This window comes from Megalobrama amblycephala, linkage group LG6, assembly GCF_018812025.1.
Source record: "Megalobrama amblycephala isolate DHTTF-2021 linkage group LG6, ASM1881202v1, whole genome shotgun sequence".
Lineage (NCBI taxonomy): Eukaryota > Metazoa > Chordata > Actinopteri > Cypriniformes > Xenocyprididae > Megalobrama > Megalobrama amblycephala.
This window is the reverse complement of record NC_063049.1, coordinates 37,549,642-37,576,579: the sequence shown is the minus strand read 5'-3', so window position 1 is coordinate 37,576,579 and position 26,938 is coordinate 37,549,642. Positions and strand designations below refer to the sequence as shown.

General features: G+C 37.3%; 1 protein-coding gene across 1 annotated transcript in view; it reads right to left on the bottom strand.

Moving 5' to 3' along the window:
* ube2e3 (ubiquitin-conjugating enzyme E2E 3 (UBC4/5 homolog, yeast)) overlaps nucleotides 1-26,567 on the bottom strand; it is a 52,473-nt gene extending 25,906 nt beyond the window's left edge. The window contains exons 1-3 of the mRNA XM_048194500.1: nucleotides 26,417-26,567; nucleotides 24,611-24,817; nucleotides 23,557-23,607 (exon numbers count right to left, since the gene is read on the bottom strand). Coding sequence (XP_048050457.1) covers nucleotides 23,557-23,607; nucleotides 24,611-24,810 — 251 coding nt within the window. The 5' untranslated portion in view covers nucleotides 24,811-24,817; nucleotides 26,417-26,567. The remainder of the gene's footprint in view (nucleotides 1-23,556; nucleotides 23,608-24,610; nucleotides 24,818-26,416) is intronic.
* Nucleotides 26,568-26,938: the final 371 nt, after the last annotated feature.

Sequence of the window (26,938 nt, the reverse complement as noted above, 5' to 3'; positions counted from 1 at the left end):
AGCACAGTACAATCAAAATTCATTAAAGGCACAATATGTAAAATTTTAGGGCTGGGACGATACATCAATTCTCGATCGATACAATGAATCTGGATCGATCCTGATTTTTTCTGTCTAATCAAATCTGAGCTTAGTTTTAACAGCAGTCATGTAAGTGGTTAAATATACTTGCACCTCGGCTCAGAATGCTTTTATGATGCAAGATTTATAATTCGCTTCAACCTTTTTGAACTTTATGAATGATTATTTTAGGTTTAAGTGGTGTGTGTAAAGGAGCTGGAAGTAGGCAGTGTATGAGTGTTTCTATAGTAGTCCATCAGCTGTGGAAGTGAAGACAACAACTCCCATGATTCCACGCTCATTCACGGCATCATTAAGCTATGCCTTTGTTGTTGTTGTTTTGAAAAAGACAACTCGCCCTACATTATCCTCCTTCAAGAAGTCGTTTTACCTGTTTCACAATTTCTGTTTCATGCCAAATTTAGCTTTATATTGGAATAAAAAACAATATGCAATATAACATAAATACTCAATATAAGTCAAGAAAATTATACAGATCAGTTCGGATGTAAAGGACTAGACACTGACCTGCCAATGGATTACAGCACCCCAAATAATCAGTGAAATATGAGTTAATATAACAGTAATTTTTTTTTAAGTTCAAAAGGAGGATTTTCATTTCAAACACTTGTGAATGAAGAGATTTCCACTGTTAGGCTACAATGAGTGTAAAATCCAATTACTGTAGTTCTGCGCTGTATTGAAGAAAAACAAACATTATTATGAATCCTCCAGCATGAAGGTCTGATTCTGGATAACATCTGTAACAAACACCCGAGACCCCTGAGTGAGAGGTGTGTCACCTCTACTATGATGCATTTGCTACAGGAAGTGGTTTTCTACTCCTTGCAATATTTACAGCAGCTTTTAAGCGTTAACCACATAGAGTCCATGTCAGAGTCACGTTTTCAGCATGCACACACATAACTGTGAGAGAGAGTCACTGCTGCAAATGGCCTACACCTATTAGCGCTTATTGTAAAGTGATCTGTTTGCATAATCTCGTAATAGGGTAGGCGGTATGACCACAGTCTTATATATCACAGTATGAGTCATATTAGAAATCACAGTAATGATTTATCACAATATGATTAATTTTCCTCAAAATTCAAATGAAAAAGTGTTTATAAATTAAATAACCATGTGCTAAATGACTATTATTGGATAATCAAGTGAATTGTTGAGGAATGACACACACATTCCTTGGCAAAATAAATAAATAAAGGGCCAGGCCCTAAATGGCTAAACACTAAGCTTTTAACTGTCTTAACCACACATTATTGATCAGGATATTAGCAAAATTTAAGCAAATGCACTACTTAAAAAGCGACGTCTGTCTCAGAAAAGCATCAAGACAGAATGAAGTTTTTGGCAGAATATGTGAAGTTGCGTGGAGCGACGAATCACTATGAAACACGAGTTGCATGGTGATGGTCCAGAAAGGTTTCTTCGAAAATCTGGTAGGAAATATTAATAACAAATGTATCTCTACCACAGTGAAGTGTAGAGCAAGAGGTTTCATTGTTTGGGGAGCCTTATTAGTGGTTGGTATTGGTGAGCTTCACTGTGAAAAGTCAATTCAATGCATTGGAGTACAGGAGAATATCGCAGAATGGCTTCCCACAATTTAAAAGTTATCTAAAAAGGAGTGATCAGAGATGTTATTTTTCAACAAGACAATGCTCCAGCCCAAATTACAAAGACAACAAAGAAGTAGCTTAAGAACAAGTTCATCAGGCTCATGTTTTGGCCTGGTCAGAGTCCAGATTTGAACCCTAGTGAATGTTTGGTCTCACGTTAAACTCAAACAAACTGGGAGACATTTTTCAACTACTCATGAACTGTTTGGAGCCATTAACATTGAGTGGAACAACACTGACTCTTCTTCTTGTAAAAAGCTATCTGCAAGTTGGGGAAAGCTATTCTATGCTAATACTTTATTCATGCTAATACTTTAAAATTATTCATCCGACCAATGATTTGTGATTAAAAATGCTTAAAACCATTAAAACACCACTAAATATTTTGCCATTTTTGGCTTGGCTCATTTTTGTCCAGGAGTGTATATACTACAAATTTATTGGAAAGTGTTTTGAAAATGTTTTTCATGCTTGTTCAATGAACCATAAACAATTATTACACATGCACCCGTGGAATAGTCCTTAAGACACAGTTTACATATGGAAGAAAATTGACACAGTTCCTATAATTTAGGACACTAAAGAAACCTTTCCACTGACTCTGAAAAAGACCAGAAGAAAGATGCCCAGGGTCCCTGATCACCTGTGTGAACATGCCACCCTAATGTGACCATAACGTGAGACTTCTTTCAAAAGCATTTTGAAAACTCGTATCGATCCTTGCACTTATATAGCTGCACAAATACATAAATGGTATAGCAACAATCTCTAGTGGTTGTATATCCCGCTCAGCCCTCTCTTGTAACATGCAAAACATCAACAGGCTTCATGAGTGAGAACTTAATCCCAACTGCGGCATGAAACCTTAGCAGGTTATGACACGGCAGGACCTATGTGTGTTTTCCTGGGCTTAAAGGACACGTCCTGCTCCAGCGGTGCGTTTAAAGGCAGCTTCACCCTGCTGAACACGTCAAGCCCACCGCCAGCCTAAGATCTCACAATCATGAAATCACCAGAGCACTAAACAAGCAGACTAAAAACAACCAGACTTCTATCCAAGAAAGGAGAAGAGAGGAGAGAGAGAAAGACAGAATTACCGGCATCACACTTTGAGCTCCCACAGCTGAGACCTTTTGCCATGGGATCTGTCGAGATTTTTACAGGGTTAGTTAGTTCACCCTGAATGAAAATTCTGTCACTAATTACTCACCCTAATGCCATTCCAAATCTTAGGAACACAAATAAAGATCTTTTTAATGCTTTCTGTCCCTCTGTTGACAGCCTATGCAACTACCATTATCAAGCCCCAGAAAGATAAAGGCATCATAAAATTAATCCATGTGACCCAAGTGGTTTAACCTCAATTTTATGAAGTGACGGAAGTGATTTTTTTTTTTTTTTTTGTGCAAATAAGCATAATTTACCACTTTATATTCAAAACATTAATCTCCATCATTTTTGGGCTAACTAACCCTTTAATAGTGGAAAACGAGATATCTGATGGCCATTAAAAGCAGCACTAGACCAGGGTTTCCCAAAATGGGGTTCACAACTCCTGAAGTACAGGGGGTAGTGTTGTCAAAAATATCAATATTTCGATATGTATCGATACTGAAATATCTGAAAGGCTTCAAATACTTGTTTTCTGCAGTATTGATACACCGATACCAGCTGCATGTTCTCTCTCTCTCTTCTTTTCGACGAATAATTGACACACACCCGCCTCCTCTCACTCACTCATCTCATCTGCTCCAGTTGAACAGTGCTTGTGTTGCGCATAATTTTAGTCATTCCCACAGGTTTCATGCTCACCACTGGTGCTCTCATATAGTCGCCTCTCAAACAGCTTGCGAGTACCAAATTGACCTTTTTTTTAGCTTATTGTGTTTAAATGGTCAAATACATACAAAATTACATCAAAATGCCCTCTTGCCGAGTATACATGTAAATACAGTCAGTTTTGGAACGTAAGTAGTTGAGAAAAAATGCATTTTGTGTAACAGTATACTTTATCCGTGCATAAGCTCTTAAAGTGACAGCAGCCTAATAAACCTGCTGCTGTCTGTCATGTTAATCATAGAACAAAAGACACAGAAAAAAAAATAAATAAATCACTCATTGCTCTTGACTGAATATTTTTTACAACAAAAACTATCCAGGGTTATTTTACATTTGATTACTTTAATTTCTGTACTATTTCTTACCTGAATACTATTGTTAGACCCACTCGAAAAAATTAAAGCCATATTGATTTCATTTGTCTCCTTATTCTATTGTATTTATTTGTGCTATTGTTTGCAATTTGTTAATTTGTTTTTCTTTTATTACTGATTATTTACTTGTCTTTGTAAATGTAGTTCAACGATTGCAAATAAAGCCTCACTGTGCTGTGTGTAAGCTATTACAACAAAATTACCCAAATTATCAAAAAAAATATAAAGATATCAACACTAACAGGGGGTTTGTGGAAAAAATGAAAAAAAATGAAAAAAAACACACATATTATATTATATATATATATATATATATATATATATATATATATATATATATATATATATATATATATATATATATATATATATATATATATATATATATATATATATATATATATATATATATATATATATATATATATATATATATATATATATATATATATATATATATATACACACACACACACACACACACACACACAAATTAAAATATTATTAAATAAAAAGAAAATATATACATAACACTAAAATAACACATCTAAAAATACAGTTTGATGATGCATTTTATGATGCACTGAAAAATATTACAGAATAGGGCAGAGAAATTGATGACAGTTTTCATTTTGGGGTGAAATATTCCTTTATAGTCTGCTCTGTACAAATAACTTCTTTAAAATAACATGAACTAAAAAAAAATAAAAAAAAATAGCCTTGATTTGGTCACACTTCACCAGTTGGGTGAACATGCTATCGAATAAAGTATAGAAACCTTTCTGAAAACCAGTGGCATTTTGAAGGACATCTCCTTGACAAGCCATTTTGAGCTGAAGAAAAGGACCTTTTGGAGTTCAAAGGGAAGAACTGTGATAATGCCTAATCGATTTGAGCTGACATGCTTTGAAGGCCATCCTCTCTTTGTGTGCGTGTTGGAAAGAGACTGCGCTCGGCCTAAGGGCCTGCCTGCTTTTGTCCCAGCCGTGCAGAGCAGCGAGGCTTCCTTTAGGACCAGTGGCTCTCCTTTGTACTACACAAACACAAGCATGCTTGGTGTAAATGGCCTGTGTGACACTCAGTCAGGTGAGCAAAACTCAAGTGTGGAGAAAAAAAAAAAAAAAAGCTTATTTGAAAAGAGGATTCTTTTTTTTTTTTTTTTTTTTAATCTGCGTTAACAGTCCTGACATGATACTCAAATACAATGGAAAGTTCCTACACAACTACACCATTCTCAAGACTAAAACTGAATTTAAATCAAAGGCTTTTTGGAAAAGAGAACTGAAATCATCCTTAAACAGAATAGTTCACCCCCCCAAAATGGAAACTGCCATCATTTACTCACCCACATGTTGTTCCAAACCTTTACGACTTTCCTTCTTCTATGAAACACAAATTTCACAATCTGTGAGATTTAAAAAGCATAAGCGATAAAGCAATGAATAGAGTTGTTGTGACCCAATATCAAGAACAATACCCAAGATCAATTTGGCTAAATATTTGGTGCCTTTACATAAGGACAAGTTGGCAGACTTACTGCAGCTGTCTGAAATAGTTCTTACTGAACCCGAGACTACTTTATGTCACAAGACAGCATTAGAAACACACACGATAAAAACATCAGGATTTGTTTCTCCAGTATGAGCAACAGGGGAAACCCGAACATCAGGAAGATGAAAGGCGCCTAAATCAAGAAATAGAACGAAAGTTGATTTCTGGCACAGTAAATTTACACTACAAGTTAATGATAACTCATATCCATTTCTTTCTTATGTCATGTCTTATTTCTCATTATTGTTACTCTGAACTGTCATTAACAGCTACACATACATTTAAAGTATCTACGGTCAAGCTAACCTTTTGAAAAGTAGTTACACTACAAACAACTAAAAAAGCTGAAAAACAGCATTTTGTTATTAAAAACTGACCCACGGGGATGAACTGATTCAATAAAATGAATCAGATTTCTCAATGGTATATGTGAGCGAGAAAGAAAAATATTAGAAGAGTGCAATTACTTATTGTCTCACCTCACTAACCTGTAAAGCTGCATGACAAATGTCACACCAACCTTCAAAAGTTGTTGGGTTTTTTTTTTTTTTAAAGAAACAAATGCTTTTATTCAGCAAGGACACATCAAATTGCAGGTCTTATGAACTTTCTAGTCATCAAAGATTCCTGAAAGTTTTCCACAGTTTCCACCAAAGTATTAAAGGATTAGTACACTTCAGAATTAAACATTCCAGGATTGTTCTCCATATAGCGGCTACCAACGGGTTGAAGGTCTAAATTGCAGTTTCAATGAAGCTTTAAAGGGCTCTACATGAGGAATAAGGGTGTTATCTAGAAAAACGAAGTCATTTTCTAAAAAATAAAATAAAAATGTATATACTTTTTAACCACCAATGCTCATCTTGCACCACGCATTATGTAATCACGTTGAAAAGGTCACGCATGACGTAAGCGGAAGTACAGAGAAAGTGTTTACAAAGCAAACGCGCAAAGATCAAGTCAAGCGGCCTTTACAAAAAAAAAAAAAAAAAAGGTAAAACAACCATGTTGGATAGTTATGAAGTTGGAGGTGTTTTTATACCCTACCGTGGTACTTCTGCCAATGTGATTACGTAATGCGTGGCGCATTGCAGAGTTAGTGCAAGATGAGCATTTGTGGTTAAAAAGTATATACATTTTTATTTATTTAGAAAATGACTGATCGTTTTACTAGATAAGACCCTTATTCCTTGGCTGGGATTGTGTAGAGACCTTTGAAGTTGCATTGAAACTGCAATTTGGACCTTCAACCTGTTGATCACCACTGAAATCCACTATATAGAGAGAAATCCTGGAATGTTTTCCTCAAAAACCATAATTTCTTTTCGACTGAAGAAAGAAAGACAAACATCTTGGATGACATGGGGGTGAGTAAATTATCAGGAAATTGTAATTCTGAAGTGAACTAATCCTTTAAGCAGCACAACTGTGCAGTTTTGCCATCACAGGAATACATTATATTTTAAAATATATATATTAAAATAGAAAAGAGTTATTTAAAATTGTAATATTTCACAATATCACTATTTTTACTATTTCTGATTAAATAAGAGACTTTTGAAAGGTAGCTCTTTTAAGGCAAAGCTACAAAATTTACTACACTAGTTACTTCCCAAAACTGCTCATTATTCATCATTCTTATTCTCAAACACAAGCCATTAAGAAAAATGAGCAGTACAGCTCTAAAGAATAAAGAAATCACTGAGCTTTACTGAGCATTTTAAGTCTACACTCCAGATAATTGTGAAATCAGTTGAATAGGAGCTAATTTCATGTCACCACGGTGCAAATAACCCAGCAGCCGGCAGCAGGCATCATAATACTCTGCCCTAGAGAGCCCAAGCATCATGGGGGCTATAGTGCAGCGGTAATGGCCTAACAAGGTTACGTCTCCATGGGAGACATGGCAAATGGGGGGATGGTTTGAGAGCAAACAACACAGAGAGGCCCTCTTGGATACCCCCATATTAAACCAGTGTGTTCAAGTATCAGTGGTGTTATAACTAATAAACGACTTTAACGATCCTGAACAGGAATGATTGCTTGCTTTATAAGCCTTTTAATCATCTTCAGCCCTCAAATAGAGATCTATGATCTCTGCAATTACGGATTCCAGGTATAAAAATGAAATTTCACAGGAATGTCACAGAATTTGGCAAATTTTGGATGAATAAATCAGATGTTGGACTGTATACGTAAAGGGTTAGTTCACCCAAAAATGAAAATTCTGAAATCAATTCCTCACCCTCATGTCGTTCCAGACTTTTGTTCATCTTTGGAACACAAAGGAAGATATTTTTAATGCGCAACAACCAATGACGTTCATTATCATGTGTTTCTCCGGCATTTTTGAGCTTCTGCAAGAACCAATGAGGTTTATGGTTGCGCATCAAGCAAGTACGGTTGAGCTTCAATTTATGTTCCTTGATCTCGGTTTATGGGTGAGTAACTGATGACAGAATTTTCATATTTGGGTGAACTATTCTGTGAATATTAAAGTGCAAAAAGATTTCTTTTAATAAGATTTATTACTATATGCTATTTAAACATATAGTCTGCATGTTCAGCGTCTCTATGTGAATGAGTGACACGGTTTCATCTACTACACATACTTAAGCATGCATGACTCTTGTGTTGCTTTCAGCGTCTACTATCTCAATATATGAGGACACTCCACATGAACATCATCTCCAGAGCTAAAATCCAGAAAAATTAAAACAGAAAAACAGAATTTGGAAGAAAATAAAACAGATTTAGGGAAAAAATAAAACAGATTTCATACAGCCCTATTTAAAATAGGTCAGCAAAACCCTCATTCTCGCATACAGATGATACAACCCGCCTTTACACATTCTGACAAATCTGTGAAACACAGAATGTGTGAACACAACCATACTAACAGATGTATAGGGCAACACAGTTGATGCATGGTGCCAGAGAACAAGCCTAGTGTGTGTGTGTGTGTGTGTGTTTGAAATAAAATGTTCTGGTTATCACAGTCACAGTGTGAGGTGCAATGGGGTGGTTATCTAAAGACCAGGCCAAACGGTCGAGCCACGACATGACTCTCCTGTCTTATCAGCTGCGGGTGATGGAGCGATGGCCCTCAGCGGTGTGGGGGTGGGGGAGGATCATACACCATTAACAGGCAGTGCGGACACAAGAATCTAACAGACATGTCTAGCTTATGTATACATACATGCTTTGGACATCCAATGTTAGAATGGTGCTACATTTGCATTTTTGGGGGGGGCTGTTTGATGTGCAAAACTACATATTTTAAAAATCAGCTAGTATAGATTTTTAAGTAATTATTAAAGTTTCAAGAAAATAAATATTATTATTCACAAAAATTTATCCAAAAATACCGTTGAGTCAAAATTCCATAGGGAATGAATACGGGTCAATTTGACCCCCTTTATGCATTCTTGGGGTAGTGATACAAAAATTCATTTTTTGCCCATCCTATGACCAAGAAATATGAAAACGGCACTGATGCAAGTTAGAAACAACTTGAAAAATTCATGGAATATCAACTAAATAAATCATTTCATTGATAAAATATATATAAAAATAAAAATAACAGCATGCCGGGTCAATTTGACCCCCTTGTGCATTCTAGGGCTAAAATTGGTGTTCAAAAAATTATAACAAGGGGCTCCAAACTCTTTTAAATTTGGCTTCTTTACCCTTTAAAATGTTTCTTTTCCATTTCAATGCATGACGACATGCACCTAAAAATACAAAAACAAAATGATGCAAATAAAAAAAAACCCTAGGAAAAAAAAAAAAAAAAACTAGTTCTAGCAGTAAATATGACTGGATTAGGTCACATTTAAAATGATTAATAAACAACACACTTGTGATTGCATATCAGTTATTAATGGTTTCCACATTTTTTTGATTAATGAATATCTGTTTCCAGTCTTTTGTGAATACTGGATTAAGATTTTATAGAAAAACAAACTAAGGTGAGAAAAATTAACAATAAAGACATTTCCAAGAAATATCCAGTTCTGGAAAGCACTTTTTTAAACTCCCATGACTGTGGGAACTTTGTGTACTGTAAATTCAATCACTCATCTAATCTTTTTTAAGATATTGCCTCAACTTTAGAAAATCAGATGACAAGCGCATGATTTTCCACTTTTACTTCAAGAAAATTAAGTACATTACCAGCAAACCAAGGCTTCAAGCGCTCTGATAAGTGATTATCACAGTGAGGGCAGAACATTCGAAAAAAATAACAGCTTCTACAAAGAGCAGTCAAAGCACTAACACCGATCTGCAGAAATAAACAGGCCAGCCTCCTCAGGCAGTCTCAGAGAGAGAGGGGGCACTGGATATCGCTGACTGTGGATAGATGCGGCTCAGACCATTTCGCCTTTGTGAGCGCTGACACAATAGGAGTAACGTCTGCAGTTCCAGTCAAAGGAAATGACTGCCCTACTATTCCCTTTATCAAGCACAAAAGACTCAGATTACACAAAACTGCCAACCGAACTATTGCAACAAACATGTCAAAAAATTTTTTTTAGAATTTTTCACCATTCTAGCCATTTATTTTAATAACACGCTAAGGAATAAGACATGCTTGTCAAAGCCCTGGACTATCAGCATGCCTAAAGGAAATATGCAGACCTTTTGCAGTGATTTTGAGGGGAAATATGCAGAGTTCTGTGGATAGGATTTAAATATGGTAAAATATGTTAAACAGATCAGTATGTACTACACTGTCTCTTATTGGTAGCTGAAGGCATAATAAATTAGCCAAAGTATGCAAAATAATAAACACACAAATGGACAAAGAAAAAATTATAAGGCCAAAAAAAGAAAAACAAAATACATACTCATTTGTAAGTCACTTTGCATAAGAATGTCTGCTAAATGAATAAACGTGAATGTAAAAAAACACCTTGAGATGTGACGTAATGGCCATCTGAATGTGTGTGGCTTTAGCAGGGATGAATTTAAAATGTTTTTTTTTTTTTTTTTTTTTTTAAAGCTGCAGTCCATAACATTTTTTGTTTAAAAATGATCCAGAATATTTTTTTTTAACAAGTACATAACCAGCCAGTGTTCAAAACTATCTCCTTACCTTAGCCTGATTCACAACAGTAAGCTTGTAATAATGTTTTCTAATTCGAGTGGTACTGGTAGGTTTCTGCAGGAAATTCAAGCATATCGCCGTTCGTCTTTGCGTCATGTCTGTTTACATAAAGAAGGAGTCCCAGCTAGTAGGCTATACGCTTGTGGATGCTGCAGGTGGCGGATCATTTACAGCCTTTTCTCACAGCAGCTGGAATAATTAAACATTATTTTTATGGCAGACTGTATGATATGACAAATGGACAATTAGAGATTAGACTGTAAAGAAATTGAGTTAAAGATAATACACCCTAAATACACAGTCACGCAATGCTGATGTTAACAATTTGAGAACAAAGTATAATAATAATAATATGCACAGTTTGACGTGATATGAGCTAAGCAATTGTTAGATTTAATCATCATTGGTAGCGCAATTTATTGTAATGCTTTTTTCTCTCAGTTGGTCAGAACAAAAGTGGCAGATTTGTTACTCAGTTCAGATGACATTTTCCAGTGAAAATTCTTATTTTGGTCATACTTCCAAGACTACAATCTGTGATTCCGAAGTACCTGTACAGCATCCGCTGGTGCGGTGACTGACAGCCACACATTCACCTCAAAGCATTCGATTTATCCGCACTGAGGAGCCGTGCCGATGCACAACCCACGTAAAGATGAATTTCCGTAAATAACTGCAACTGCAGCTTTTGACCAGAGATGGCGACAAAGAGGCAAAACATACAGACTGCAGCTTTATAAAATAGTATTTTGCCCAGCATGCTATCAGCATGTCAATTAAACCTAAACACAAAAATGATCAAATAAAACATTTGTAAAACACAACTGATATGTGAAATACATCACATATAAGTGAACCAGGATATTCTGTAGGGGAAAAAAATGATTTTATGCACCAAGCTATTTGGCTATTAGTTAAAATTATCCACTAGCCTAAATGACCTAGAAGAAGTGGAAAGAGGTAAAATCACAATTTGATAAAAGATTACAAAGAGAACATCTTTCATTGAAATAACGTCAACCCACGATTCATTCACAGTAAGACCAGAAACGTGCATTAAGAACATAAATCGGGTCAATTTGTGTGTTGACTTCAATTTACCACCTCCTTGAGCATTACTGTACTGTTTCGTGTGAAAGACGGGTGTCTTGTGACGGCTGCGAGGCTGTCCGCAGGACATTCTCTGACACAACACCAATAAAAAAAAAAGCCCCACAGTGAATCTGACAGCTGGACCAGAGCCAGAGCATGATAAACGCTGTCACTGTCACAAGCCTGTAATAAATGTGAGCTTCACCGAAGGAAAGAAAAAAAAAGTGATACAGAGAGAGAAAGAGAAGAAAGAAAGCGGGTTAAGGAAGACCCCCTGAGAAAACGAGCGTTGCTGAAGGGCTACCTTTCAATTTAGACAAAGGGTTGCTGAGCATTGAATACATTTGCAGGATTTTTTAGTGTACAAACTGCCTGCGGAGAGTCTGACCCATGTGTAATAGCGCTGAGAGCACCATCAGCACAGGCTACGAGAGAACCCAGGCCATAATTGGCGACGTGATTGCTTTCTGTGATTCATGAGTATGCATCAGATCTCAATTACACAATCTTGCCAAGAGTCCTCTTTAAATATTTACTCAGAGCATCTCAGCACGCAGGCCCTGGACTTGCATCGTGCGCTGCTTCCATTCATTGTCCTTGCTTTATTCAGGCATAATGAAGGGGAGTTACTGCAGCAGTCTGCAATAATAACGACGATGATGGTATGTTATGCCGTACAGCCTGCAAAGTTCCTGAACCTTACATTCATAATGAGTCTCTTCATTAGTCTAAACACCGTAACTGTGGGACTCAACTCGTTTAAACTGTGTTTCTGTGTTGCAGTGTAAGGGCAGATATAAAAATAAAATTGCTTTCTGTTCTAATCTACCGTCTAGTTTTTCAGTCCATAAATTTAATATTATTGTTCCAATATTTGCAGAGCAGAACAAAAAGACAGTCTGTGAAATCTACAGCAGTGGCCAGAATTAAAAATCAATAAAGAAAACAAGCCAAACAACACTTCCAGGTCAATAGATGAATCCATCTACAGTGGACAGCTTGGTTCTTATAGCAAGTGTAAAAAACCTTATTAGGTGTAATATAGCCGAAATCAGTATTTTCACATCATGGTAATGGTATATATCCATATAACTTGAAATATATTCAAATAAATACTATTTAATAATGCTTACTTTTTTGGATAATCTAGTGAATTAAATATTTTTACAAATGAAAAGGTATTCCATCTCTTATCTTAATTTGTATCTGTTTTACAACAAGACTGAACAAACGCTAACGTTGAGGGTGCTCCAATCAATGATTTTTGGAGACAGGAAGCAGTATCAGCCAACACCGATCACCGATCACATTACAATCATGGGGTCTTATTTGAAGCCTTCTTTTTGTCATGTGACATTATTTAAAGGGATGCTCTGATCAGGATTTTACAGGCATAAATTCAGTGCCTGAATTTCATTTTGAAAAATGGGAGGAATTCCCCTCCTTAGGTGACACTTTTGTGGGGGACTTTACAATGCATTTTTGTTTTTACAATGGGGAAATTTTGTTGCACAATCGCTTACACACAGCACAAGCCTGATGAACAAATTAACAAATTACAAGCAGAAGCACAAAATAAGTACAATAAAATAAAGATACAAATGAAATAATAAGTGCTTTAAGGTAACTTTTTTTGTTTGATTAACATTAATGATACAGACAGCAGCAGTTTTTTAGGCTGCTGTAGGGCTGGGCGGTATATCGAGTTTGTACAATATATCTATATATATTTTTATATATGATATGGAATGAGGCAATTTGTATTAAAGGTGCCCTAGAATCAAAAATTGTATTTACCTCGGCATAGTTGAATAACAAGAGTTCAGTACATGGAAAAGACATACGTTGAGTTTCAAACTCCATTGCTTCCTCCTTCTTATATAAATCTAATTTATTTAAAAGACCTCTGAAAAACAGGCGAATCTCAACATAACACCGACTGTTACGTAACAGTCGGGATCATTAATATGTACGACCCCAATATTTGCATATGCCAGCTCATGTTCAAGGCATTAGACAAGGGCAGCCAGTATTAACGTCTGGATCTGTGCACAGCTGAATCATCAGACTAGGTAAGCAAGCAAGGACAACAGCGAAAAATGGCAGATGGAGCAATAATAACTGACATGATCCATGATTACATGATATTTTTAGTGATATTTGTAAATTGTCTTTCTAAATGTTTCGTTAGCATGTTGCTAATGTACTGTTAAATGTGGTTAAAGGTACCATCATTTATTACTGGATTCGCGGAGACAAGAGCCGTCACTATTTTTATTTTTAAACACTTGCAGTCTGTATAATTCATAAACACAACTTCATTCTTTATAAATCTCTCCAACAGTGCAGCATTAGCCCGTTAGCCACAGAGCATATAGCCTCAAACTCATTCAGAATCAAATGTAAACATCCAAATAAATACAATACTCACAGGAATCGATGCATGCATGCAGCATGAATGACGAACATCTTGTAAAGATCCATTTGAGGGTTATATTAGCTGTGTGAACTTTGTTTATGCACTGTATAACTGCACTTATACTCGAGAGCTCGGGAGGTCAGGGAGCGAGAGATTTAAAGGGGCCGTGCAGCCTGAATCGGTGCATAGTTAATGATGCCTCAAAATAGGCAGTTAAAAAAATTAATTTAAAAAAAAATCTATGGGGTATTTTGAGCTGAAACTTCACAGACACATTCAGGGGACACTTTAGACTTATATTACTTTTTTTGAAAAGACGTTCTACGGCACCTTTAAACATGAGGCATGCATTAAAATAACTCGTAAGATTTAGTAGGGTAGGGTAGAGTGGGGGAAAACGCCCCCCTTGGTGTTAAATGCCCTCTTGGCACAAGTTTAATTTTTGTTAAAAAACTAATAACATAAAAACTCTGGACAGTGCTGACTCACTCTGTTTGTGAAATTACGTCTCACAGAAAGTTTTCAAATGACTGATTTGTCAAAGGTTATTTAATAAAGATAAATTCTCTGAGATTGACAAATTGAGAGATCGCTGATTGAGTCATTAGAAGCGATTACCAACCAATAACAGTCGGTAGCCGATCAATTTGAGCACCCCTAGCCAACAGTCCTGCCAGTATATCTGCCTGACTACCTGGTTCACACAATGGTGAGACTGTACACCAATGATGCAGAGGTTGAGTAAAAAGGGTTTGTTGAGATTCAATTAAAACCTGAAATTAAAACGGCATAGTAAATGATATAGCACACCAATATAGCACACTCCTTATTAAGTAAAGAGAACAAAAAGAAAGACAGAAATCCCAGAGCAGATTGTCTACAGCGGGTGTTTCAAACTGTTGCATCAGCACTGTGTTAAACACCTTCATCCAGGGCTGCTGACATGTTCAACAAGTCGAATATTGTGTCACTGTAGCCACAGGTCACATAAACTCAACTGAGATAGAAAAAAACACCACAACAGAGGCATGGAAGCTCAATTCTCAATTGAGAGAGCTTGGATAATGAGGGCCAATATGGCAACTCATTACTCTGAGGAATTCTATTAAAGAAAAAGACAGAAAATTCCACTTTTAATGCGTTTAACAGCACAAACACACTAGGGCTGGTCCATACACAATATTTACTGTATATCCAATACTAATTCGTTGGCAATGTATAAATCAACCAACATTGTGGTTATTATATTGTGATTTTTATTTGCCTATTCAGTTTCCTAAAAACCACATCAGTAAGCTAGATTCACAGCTGTTTCTTGGTCACAGCCGACAACTCAACTATAGCAAGTATGAGAGCATTAAAACATTTTAATATTGTCTTTGATTTAAACCTCAGCAGCAAAAATGCCAAGTGCAATGAATAAGTTATTTTGCAATGTTTGCTTCAATGAATCAGTTCCATGATTCACAAGAGACATCATACAATAAAGTTCACAGAAGCCTTTTACATGCTTTGGAATACCTGCCTTGATAAGCTATATATCTGATATTAAAACAGTTGAAAAATATTAAGATATTTTTTTAGCTATATAGCCTAGTCCTAACACACACTTCAGGGATGAACACGGCTGAGCAGACGTACTCTAACACACCGAGCAAGCTCATATCAAAGCAGCTTACTTCCTCAAACATACACACTCTGGTTATTAAGAGCCTTAGGGGAATTATTTACAACTCGTACAAATGTGACAATTCAAACAGTAAACCACTGCTGAAGTTACACAGCAGTCGCTGAGTCTATAAACAAATACGCTTTCATCCGCAAGTAGCTTCGCTGGGACTATAGCGCAAGATCATTTTTGTTTTCTTTTTGCACTGCTTCCTCTTTCTGCATTTTCAGCATGGACGCAAGGCTTCAATAGCACTCATCATTCATCTTTAGAGGCGATTTGAGTTTTACTGTTTATTTTTATGAAGACATGCAAATTTGTGCCGGGAAGCAGTCGGCCTCTCGCTCCAAGGCATGAATTTTAATAGATTGCTTAAAAACTCATTGAGCGCTCTCCACATCACTGTTAAAAATCTGCTTCTTACGAAGAATCTAGCTGTAAATCACAGCGACAGGGCAAGTAGCTGGACAGAGATTTGAAGGAAAATGCAGAAAGTCAGGCAGCACCTGAAGCATTTGAATGCATCTCTGGATAAGTGAATCACCATAACCATTTTCCCCTTTAGTCATGCTGGAACACATCATTTCAAACACGTTAGCATAACTGCGCCTGCCTAAACACTTATTACAACGGCAGCGTGAAACCAGTGACAAAAGCGCAGTTTACCCTATCTATCTCTGATGAAGAGCTGACAGAAATACCAGAGCCCTGCCTGATTAAAATAACATCTCTAAATATTTGTCTCAGGGCGGCTGTATATTGCGCACACGAGTCTAGCTGTTTTTGAAAATCCAATTGGCTACAATAAATAGGGGTGGAAATTTTTAAGCACCTCATGGTCTGACTTTTTTTCTTACCAACTCTGAATATCAAATGGATTTGAGCAAATAACTTACAAGTAATTTTTTAAATAATTACAAATTAATAATAAATCAAAACAATAAGAATTAACAGATTTGCATAATGCCAGCCTATGGTCTTCATTGGCTGCCCGTGAACAATGTCTACTTTGACCCGCCCTCAAATACCACAGTTGTAGCAGAAGCCTGGAAGAGTTTGGTTCATGTTGTCGACATGTCGTGAAAACACTGGTTTTTTTTGCACTGCTAAAGCAAGTTCCCTTTGCATTAGGGCTGCACAATATATCGCGATTTATCGCAATTTTTATCGCATGAGTTTGGCAAATGCTGCGATTATTTTATGCGCAGCTTGTCAGAGCTGTACGGCTCTGTGATCAGTAGTAAATGCTTCTCCATCTGAAAGCCAGAGGGCGCTCTCGAGCAGAAACTCCAAATATCCCCTGCTGTAGAAGTAGATAACACGTCATTCCAGGAAATCATACTATCGCTGTAGCTGAATAAACAGAAGATTGAAACGCTTTTGATATGAAGCCACATCATCTCACAAAAGGATGCTCAACTGTCGTTATGAAGTGAGTTTGGAGTAAAAACATGTTATTAAATGTTGTCTTTTGTTGGACAAGATGTTAATAAATGCTTCTCATTTCTGGATAGATGTTTGACGCGTGTTGCTTTTTCAAATGTACATTATAAGCGACTCAAACTCAGTGCTTTCAGATGGATTAGCATTTGCAGCCATACTTCATTGACAAGCTGTGCATAAAAAAAAAATAAATCACAGCCTTTGCGATTTCATAATTGCACTAAGAATCACATTTGAGCACGATTTCAATGTTATTTTTCATATCATGCGATAAATCCTGCGGCCCTACTTTGCATGCACTTCCAAAGGATGAGGATGAGGACTAGGACTGATCGTATCACTGTGTATCAAGTGCTGAGGAAGCCTTCGGAGCTGAAATTCAGATATGGTAATGGATGTTTTGTTTCCGACATGCGCTGTATGCGGTAGACCAATCACATCAGACTGGGCCATCTGACCAATCAGAGCAGAGTAGGCTCGCAGAAAGGAGGGATTTAGAGAGACTGGATCCTTTATCAAAGCGTTTCAGACACCGTTAGAAAAGAGGTGACGCTGCAATGTACAGTACTGTGCAAAAGTCTTAGGCACGTCAGTATTTTCACCCCCCCCAAAAAGGTTATAAGCCAGTTATTTATATCTTTTGCTGTAGTGTGTCAGTAGGAAATATCACTTCACATTTCCAAACATTCCTTTTGCCAGTTTGGTCAGTTTTTTCAAGCGCCTTGGAGACACGGCCACAGCTCTTCTGGATTTAGTTTGTCTCAGTTTCATCTATTTCCTCATGTAATCACAGACAGACTCGATGATGGTGAGATCAGATCACTGTGTGGAGCACCGGCTGTTGTCAGACTCCTTGTGTATTCAAAAATCTCACTGGGTTATTACAATTAATGGCAAAATTATATTTCCTACTGACACACTACAGCAAAAGATATAAATAACTGGCTTAAAACCTTTTTTGGGGGGTGAAAATACTGACATGCCCAAGGCTTTTGCACAGTACTGTATATTATGAGCAAATTAAAATGCTTTTATTGTAGGAGACCTCCAAAACTAAAATACGAACTTTCAAAATAGCATTAAATAAGCATCCTTCATAAATCTATCAGTATAAGTGAGTTTTGTGTATCGAACATATACTGCATTCCAAACAGCTTACCTTCATAGAGCATATAGAAGAGAAGACACTGAAATATCAGCAGGTAAAGCTGCAGATTGTCATGCAAAGAGCACAGCGCATATCCTGTGCAATTCTGAAGTTTCATAATCATTGAAGACTGAATCGTGATGCAATGGAGAATCGATTTTTTTCTCCCAGACCCAATAATAAAATGCGTAATTTCAGTCTGTTCCTTGCACAAAAGAGTTGAAATATAGTGCATGAGTCATATGGACTATATAATGATTTTTTTTTTTTTTTTTGGTGTTTTTAATCTTTTTCGGCACTTGACAGCATCTGGTCACTATAAGCTTGTCGAAAAAATGTCAACTTTTAAGAAAAATAACAGCATACACAAAGGTTTGAAATGACACGAGGATAAGAAAATGATAGAATATTCATTCTGTGAATATTCATTCACAGACCACCCATTAGAAATAAACCCAGAGCCATACGAAAGCCAAGTAATATGCGCTTTGTTTCCACAGATACTATGTGATGTGGCACATAACCAACAAATCAGTATAATATGTCAGCCTCCAGGTAAACTGTGCTCAAGGGAAATGCTGTCTGAGAAAAGAGCCAGTGAGGGAGCTAATGATGAACGTTATGGGATAAACATCTCAGTGTGCTGAACTGTGTGGCTGCACAGATCCGACCATGAAAAGCCACCAAATCCCTGCATTGTCAATTACCATTATCAGCATCTCTGGCTCACGGCTCCAAGCTGCTGAACTGATCTCACGGCTGGCAGAGCGCACGCTGTGCTGTGCCCTCTCAAAAAAAGCATGGCATATTCGTTTCTGAACATTTGCACTAAGGAACAGTTCACCAAAAAAATACAAATTCTGTTTTCTTTTACTTTACCAAACCAATGGGACATTCTTTCTTCAGTGGAACACAAGAGGGGACAAATTCTGCTATTTTTAATGCAATTACAAATAACTCTACTTTGTTAAACATCAAATCTGGATTTATAGATAAATTAAAGAATGAAACGGTCAAAATTGAGTCAAAATGTAATGAATCTCATGCATAAATGCATTAATTTTATGCTTCACGTCACGCTGGCTAAACTGTGCTGAATAGCAGCACACTGTTATCCAGGTCAAGTACTGAATTTTTGTAAAAAGATAATCATACCACCATGGTAAATTTTTGAACACTGGTGTGCAGTATCAGTAGTGCAGGACCTGTCAACCGAGCCGAGACCAGTTGCTGGAGGTGTTTTTGTCGTGACGTTAGATCAAATGAATGTGCTGTATTCAATGCCTGCTTTTGGACATTGGACTTGCACTCAGCTTTATCTGATGTTGGGTAACTGAGACACTCTAGCACTCTCCTTGACTGCAAAATTAACAAAAAGCAACAAGGCCAAATGCATTTGTTTCCCAGCAGGTATTAGATTTTTTGGAGGATTCAGATTCCACATAAATTCTACATTTACAGCCTCATTGTACAACAATGATTTAAATATAACACATCAACCAATGTGGATTTTTTTGATCCCAAAAACTGTGGCCAATATATAGACTACTGTTCAAAAGTATGGGGTCGGAATGGTCATTTTTAATGTTTTTGAAAGAAGTCTATTATGCTCACCAAGGCTTAATCTACACTCTCAAGAAAAATGGTTCGAAACCTTACCAAACTAGGGTTCTTTGGGTTGTAACGATAGCAGAACCCTTTTTGGTGCTAAATAGAACTCTTTTAATAAGGTTCCATAAAGAACCATGCTTTGAAAGTGCTATATAGGACCTTAATGGTGTTATACAGTGCCCTCCATGAATATTGGCACTCTTATTAAATATGAGCAAAGGCGGCTGTGAAAATAAATCTGCATTGTTTATCCTTTTGATCTTTCATTCAAAAAATTCACAAAAATCGAACCTTTCATCGAAGTAAAACAATTGAAAGTGGGGGGAAACTCACATTATGAAATAAATGTTTTTTCTCCAATACATGTTGGTCATAATTATTGGCACCCCTAGAAATTCTTATGAGTAAAATATCTCTGAAGTATATTCCCATTCATATTTAAATTTTTTAGCACACCAGGGTGACTAGGAGCATGAAATAGTCAAGCCATGACTTCATGTTCCACAGGAGTACAAATTTGTGTAAAACACAAAGGCCAAATTCCCATAATCATCACAATGAGTAAAACCAAAGAATATAGTTCTGATGTGCAGCAAAAGATTGTTGAGCTTCACAAAATAGAAAATGGCTTTAAGAAAAAAGCTAACGCATTGAAAATCCCCATTTCCACCATCAGGGTAATAATTTAGAAGTTCCAATCAACTAAAGATGTTACAAATCTGCCTGGAAGAGGACGTGTGTCTATAGCGTCCTAATGCACAGTAAGGAGGAAAGTTCGAGTGGCCAAAGACTCTCCGAGGATCACAGCTGGAGAATTGCAGAAATTAGTTGAGTCTAAAAAAAGCCTAAAAAAAATTACCAAACAGCACCTACATCCCCACAAATTGTTCGGGAGGATTTCAAGAAAAATCCTCTTCGCTCATCCAAAAACAAACTCAAGCATATTCAGTTGTCAGACAAGACTGGAACTTCAAAAGGGACTGGCTTCTATGGTCAGATGAAACTAGAATAAACTAGCTTTTTGGCAGCAAACCCACCAGATGGGTTTGGTGCAAGCAGGGATAAAAAGTACCCCATGCCCAAGGTTAAATACACTGCTGGATCTTTAATGCTGTGGGCCTATTTTTCTGCTGGAGGTCCTGGACATCTTGTTCAGATATATGGTATCATGGATTCTATCAAATACCAAAAGATAAAAAATCTAAACCTGACTGCTTCTGTCGTGATTGGATCTTCCATCGGGATAATGGTCCAAAACAAACATCAAAACCAACACAAAAATGTGTCACTGAGCACAAAATGAAGCTTCTGCCATGGCCATCCCAGTCCCCTGACCTGAACCCTAAAGAAAATGAGTGAAGTGAACTGAAGAGAAGAAGCACCAACATGGAGCTGGAATCTGAAGGATCTGGAGAGACTCTGCATGAAGGAATGGTCTCTGATCTCGTCAGGTGTTCTCCAAATTCATCAGGCATCATAGAAGACGACTCAGAGCTGTTATCTTGGGAAAAGGATGTAATAATTGGGTGCCAATAATTGTGGCCAACATGAACTAGAGAAAAACATTTATTTCATAATTCACCTTTGCTCATATTTACTTAGGGTGCCGATATTAGTGGAGGGCACTGTAAATAACCTTTTTATTACGTATTTTTTATTAATATTAGTACATTAGTATTTTTACAGTTACAGTGTTTCTCTTCTGTTTGTTTAATGTAAAAACAATTATGTTTATGAAGGCCAAAATTAGCAAAGATGGACAGTATGTGAGCCCTTTACAATGTCAAAAGGAAAAAGTGATATAAAGTCATGGGGTAGCTTTAATGTTTTTTTGTGGCTGGGTATGTTTATGCATAAAGTAATAATTTAAAAACAAAACGGATCATAATATCATTCAATAACTCTGATACTTAGTGGAGAAGAGAAGATAAGTATCCTTAACTGAACAGAGCTGCTCACACTTCAATTCAATTCAATTCAATTCACATTTATTTGTATAGCACTTTTCACAATACATTTCGTTTCAAAGCAGCTTTACAGAGAATGCATGTCAACATTACAATTTAGAAAATCTGGTATCGGAGGTGACTGTCCAATGTATGTGGTTTCAGAAATGTACATATAATCATGCAGTTAGCTAACAAAGTAATAATTTAGGCAATTTAATTTACAATCACTGTTAGCGATTGTAAATTAACACTTACATGTTCTGTTAAACTAAAAAGGAAAAAGTAATGACTGGTAGGAAACCAGTAACAACTTAAAAGTTGAAATTTATAGACATTTTAAGAAGGAAATAGGCTAATTTATCCGTTGACTGCTAAGCTCCAATGACGTGGCTTTGACAGTTGCAGATTTGAAAAACAAATAGGTGGGAGAAAAAGAACTCTAAGCACAAAGAACCATTTCAGCATAAAAAGGGTTCTTCAAGACGATACGGTTCTAAATAGAACCGTTACTACATATAAAAGAACCATCTTTTTTTAAATGTAATTTGATCCTGTGATGATAAAGCTGAATTTTCAGCATCATTACTCCAGTCTTCAGTGTCACATGATCCCTCATAAATCACTCTAATATGCTGATTTGATGAAACATTTCTTGATTTTCTTTCCCAGGATTCATTGATGAATAGAAAGTGTAAAAGAATAGCATTTATTTGAAATAGCGAATTCGTTTATAATACCACAAAATATTTCTGTCCCTTTTGATCAATTTAATACATCTTTGAACCAAACCTTTGAACGGTGTTTAAATATAATTTAATTAAGCAACTGAGATGTACACATGCATTTAAAAGTCAAGTGTGCCATTTCTGTGCCAAACAGTTTTCTGCCAAATGTGCAGCTGACAACCAATGCTGATAATCTCAAAATGATCAGTATGAGTCTTTCACTAAAATATGATCCCAATAAATGCAATCTCACACTATCAAACTACCTCAGATAGAGCCAACACATGACACGACGTCTATAAAATCTTGTTTGAGAGGCATAAATCAATAAGCATAAATCCTTGCCAATATTACAGAAAGCCAAAACACATTTCCATTATAGAATTTTACAAATATTACCAAGCAGAGGATACTCTTCCAATAAAAACCCACCTAATGAAAGGACTTTAAAACACCAAGAAACAATGAGAAAACTGCTGTCCTTCAAAGCAGAAAAAAAAAAAAAAAAAAGAGCTACAGAGCAGATTTTAAAAGCTCCCTCGTCTTGTTCTGGCATCTCTAGGTCAGCTCATTAAAACAGATGGGGGTTCAGCAGTAAGTTCAGCATGAGGATGTGAAATCAAAGCCATATGCTATGGAGCAGCATCTGCCATATTATTAAAAACAAAACGGCACCAAGACCACAGGAACATCAGTAACAATAATGCTTGGAAAAAAAAAAAAAAAAAAAAAAAAAAAACTCTATCCTTCCTAACTCTTTGAAGCCAAGAAGCAAAATGCCACATCCGCCCTGAGTGAGTCCATCATTTTAAAAGCAGTCTAAAAACTCCAACAGTTGGTACTAAAAGTCAATTCTTTCCTACAGCGATCCTTTTCAAACCAGCCCGTAAAGGAATAAAATATGACAGCATGTATTAAATAACATACCTGCAGTTGGGTGGAGGATCCAGAGTGATTTCTGCAAGCTCTTTCTGGATTCTGCGAGAGGGAAGCGAGGGAGAGGGAGAGAAAAGAGAAAGGGAGAGACGGTGAGAAAGCTGTGAGAATTGCAAGCAGCCAGGGAATTACACTGCCCTCTACCTCTGCTGCGTTTACTGCACGGCTGGCTCTCCCTTCAGCACAGCTAACATGGCTGCTTCCTCTTTGTTCTCGGAGGCATAACCCGAATCCCATAACAGGAAAACTTTGCCGTGCTCGTTTCTGCCTTTCGCTCCATTGCACACCGCTGATTTTCACCTCAGCTCAAAGCCCTCGCCCCCTAGCTCGCACCCCACCCCTCGTTGATGCGTTTAAGTCACTTTAAGCACAAAAGATTTTCTTTTAAAGCTTATATGCAAATGAGGCAGAGGGAGGGAGGGGGGTGTGCTTGGGCATATTTGACAAGAGCTTTAATGCACAGCTCGGGTGCTGTTACTAAAGCATTATCAACAGTGTGTAAGGGAACCAGGGCAGGATTTTTGACATTTTCTAAGAATAACTGTTTGATTTGTCATTCCACCCACATTGAGAAAGTCTACAGATTTTTAATGAGCACTGATGTGGATTGATTGGTTAACATTTTTTTTTCAGCGCCAAATCCACCTGGCTATGAAATTTACAGGTGGAAGAATTGCTGTATTTGCAAAAGAAAAGCATCTCGGTTCAAACAGAGACCATTTGATTCTTCGCATTAAGTTTCTGTCCAAGTTTTGCTGTGCCTCAGAAGAACTTTTTTCAAAGTGTTCTTCTTTGAAATTAAATATAAGCCGATCACACACACACATCATACGGTTTCTTTGCCCAGGCAGTTAAGTCATTATCTAAGCTTAGTGCTTTTCTTCTCAAGTACGGCACACAAACGACAAAACCGTTAATTGGCACATTGCAAAAATAAACTTGAAGCACAAAAAGTGATGATAAAAATGCAGTGTTGACAGAACACATGCCTGACTTTACAAAATGACATGTAATCCTCAAAACAGATAGCGAATGGCATCTTTACCTCTTCGCACTGGAGGATAATTTGGCTGTTGTTTTGCTGGACAGTTTGGTGGATTTCTTCTGCTGTTGTGGAGGCGTGGGTTGTTTCCGTTCCTCTTGTTCCTCTGGTTCTGGCACCGGAGGATCTCTCTGATCCGCATCGGAACTACCGCTGCTGGTGCTGGGACTTTCATCATCTGACCGTTGTCTTTCACTGGACATTTTCCACCTTTGTAAAGGACAACAAGAGGTCCTGAACCAGGGCTGACTGTGATCACTGAACAGCCTAAAGTTCTTCTCGGGGTTTAAGCAAATCTCAAATTTCTTCAGTGGAAACTTAAACCCTAACCCTTAAGTTTCTAAATACAAACAGAAGCTTGCCAGGAGGTGACATATCACAGAAACTTAATTTAGACTAATTCTACAAACAATCAGATTGCCATGGCAAGCTCTTTTAATATTGATTTCTACATGTATATATTTTTTTAAAGATACACTAGTATCTATACCAGATTCTACAAGTAACATTTCTTTGTTAAAGGTCATAAGTTAGTCAGAATGGCTACTTTAAAGCTCAATTAAAAAATTTGCTAGTAAGGTTTAAGATCGGAATGACTAGGAACGACTAGGAACAACTGGAAAACAAGTCTCCAAAAAAAAAAAAAAAAAAAAAAATAGGCCTTTCAGGGAAACTGAAATAGATAATGGAAACTATTTAAATAGTTGTAAGAAACCAAAGAATAAGCACCGGTATCTAATGAACAGGTACAAGTAAAACTTGAAAAAAGGTACCAGCAACAGCTGGAATGCATACTAGCTGGAAGTGAATAGCTGATATCTGAATCACAGATTCTCATAGAATTTAATTGCAAAAACATGACACTAGCAATAATGAAATAGTTACTTTTCACTATTGGAATTAATACCAGTAATGAATAAACACTAGAAAAGTAGTCATTACTAATATCTAATGGATTGCTTACACTGATACTTAAAAGTACTACTAGTAAACATAGGTATTCGTTTAAGGAATAAGCGCTAAAACTGCTGGCCATAAGAGCAACAATCCAAATGAATCCAATATTTGGACTCTGGAAACACAAGCAAACGTACAGATCAACGGATCCGATCCAATTACATCAAACTGTTGTCATTCTGAAGGACAAAACGTCCACGTTTCCACACGTTAAGCCACATACACACCAACTTAATCCATTAGCGACTGAGCTGATAGTATTTGTAAATAGCGCAGCGGCAACATTGTTGCAACCATTATGACGTTTCACATGGATCCGCGATACATTGTATCAGTTTTGCGCTTAATGTTACAAGCTGCAGCGACCATCACACGTTCACAAAACCCTCCTCTGCGAAAACAGCCTTGAGTTTTTTCGCTTTCCATCTGCTGAATAGGTGCAAGTGGCTGAGCTTATGAGACTAAACGAGAAAAACACACGGCTGTTCCAGCAGAATCTATCGCTGAGAAGAAGGAGATTTCAAGAGCTGCAAAGGAAAGCAATAATTGCACCTATTCGCAGCATGTCCACCCCCTTCACTTTAGGAGAACAAGGCGATATCGTGAGCGGATTGCGAGGAAAATTCGAGTCGTTTAACGCACGCCGGGGCGAAAAGATTCAGATTGGATCTTTTAAAATCCTTTGTAAGAGGTTTGTTATGGTAGGAGGCACTCCAGTATCAGCATGGTGTACCAACTGATGCGTGAAGTCAGTTTCGAGCTCCCCTCTCTTCAGACCTGAAAACACTAAGAAAGGACGATGTTACCCCGCCTAATGTGGACTCTACGATACCCTTAGAGCTTCTCCTTTACCTTAGACGCGGTCCTGTCCTGATCTGGGGTGGTTAGGAGTGTTAAAAATCCAGTTGAAATGGAGCCGGGAAGACGACGGGCTCCGGCCGAGCTGTGAACATTGGAGAGTAGGAAGGAGAGGAGGCGCTGCAGTTTTACTCAGAACCGACGGGTGGCGCTGTACAGCGGGTGGACATAAGCGTCTACCGCTTTGGATGGTCTCGCACAACGTGAAACTGTATCACCTCACGATATGCTCCACCTGAGCTGGATTTAAAATTGACACCATGCGTTTGAAGAAGACAAGAAGACATCACCGACGGCCGTCGTGTCTCGTGTTGTCGAGAATGAGGGGATGTTGTGGCGTCAGGAGGAAGTTTTGACATGTTGTTGTTGTGAGGGCTCCATGGTGAGAGCAATCAGCTCACGGAAACTTTGAGCGTGGGTGAGAAGTTTGGCTGGAATTCCAGTGCAGGTGGGAGTCCCTGTTCAGCACGGCATGACTTAATGCATGACTTCTCTATTGTCTGCTTCACTACAGTC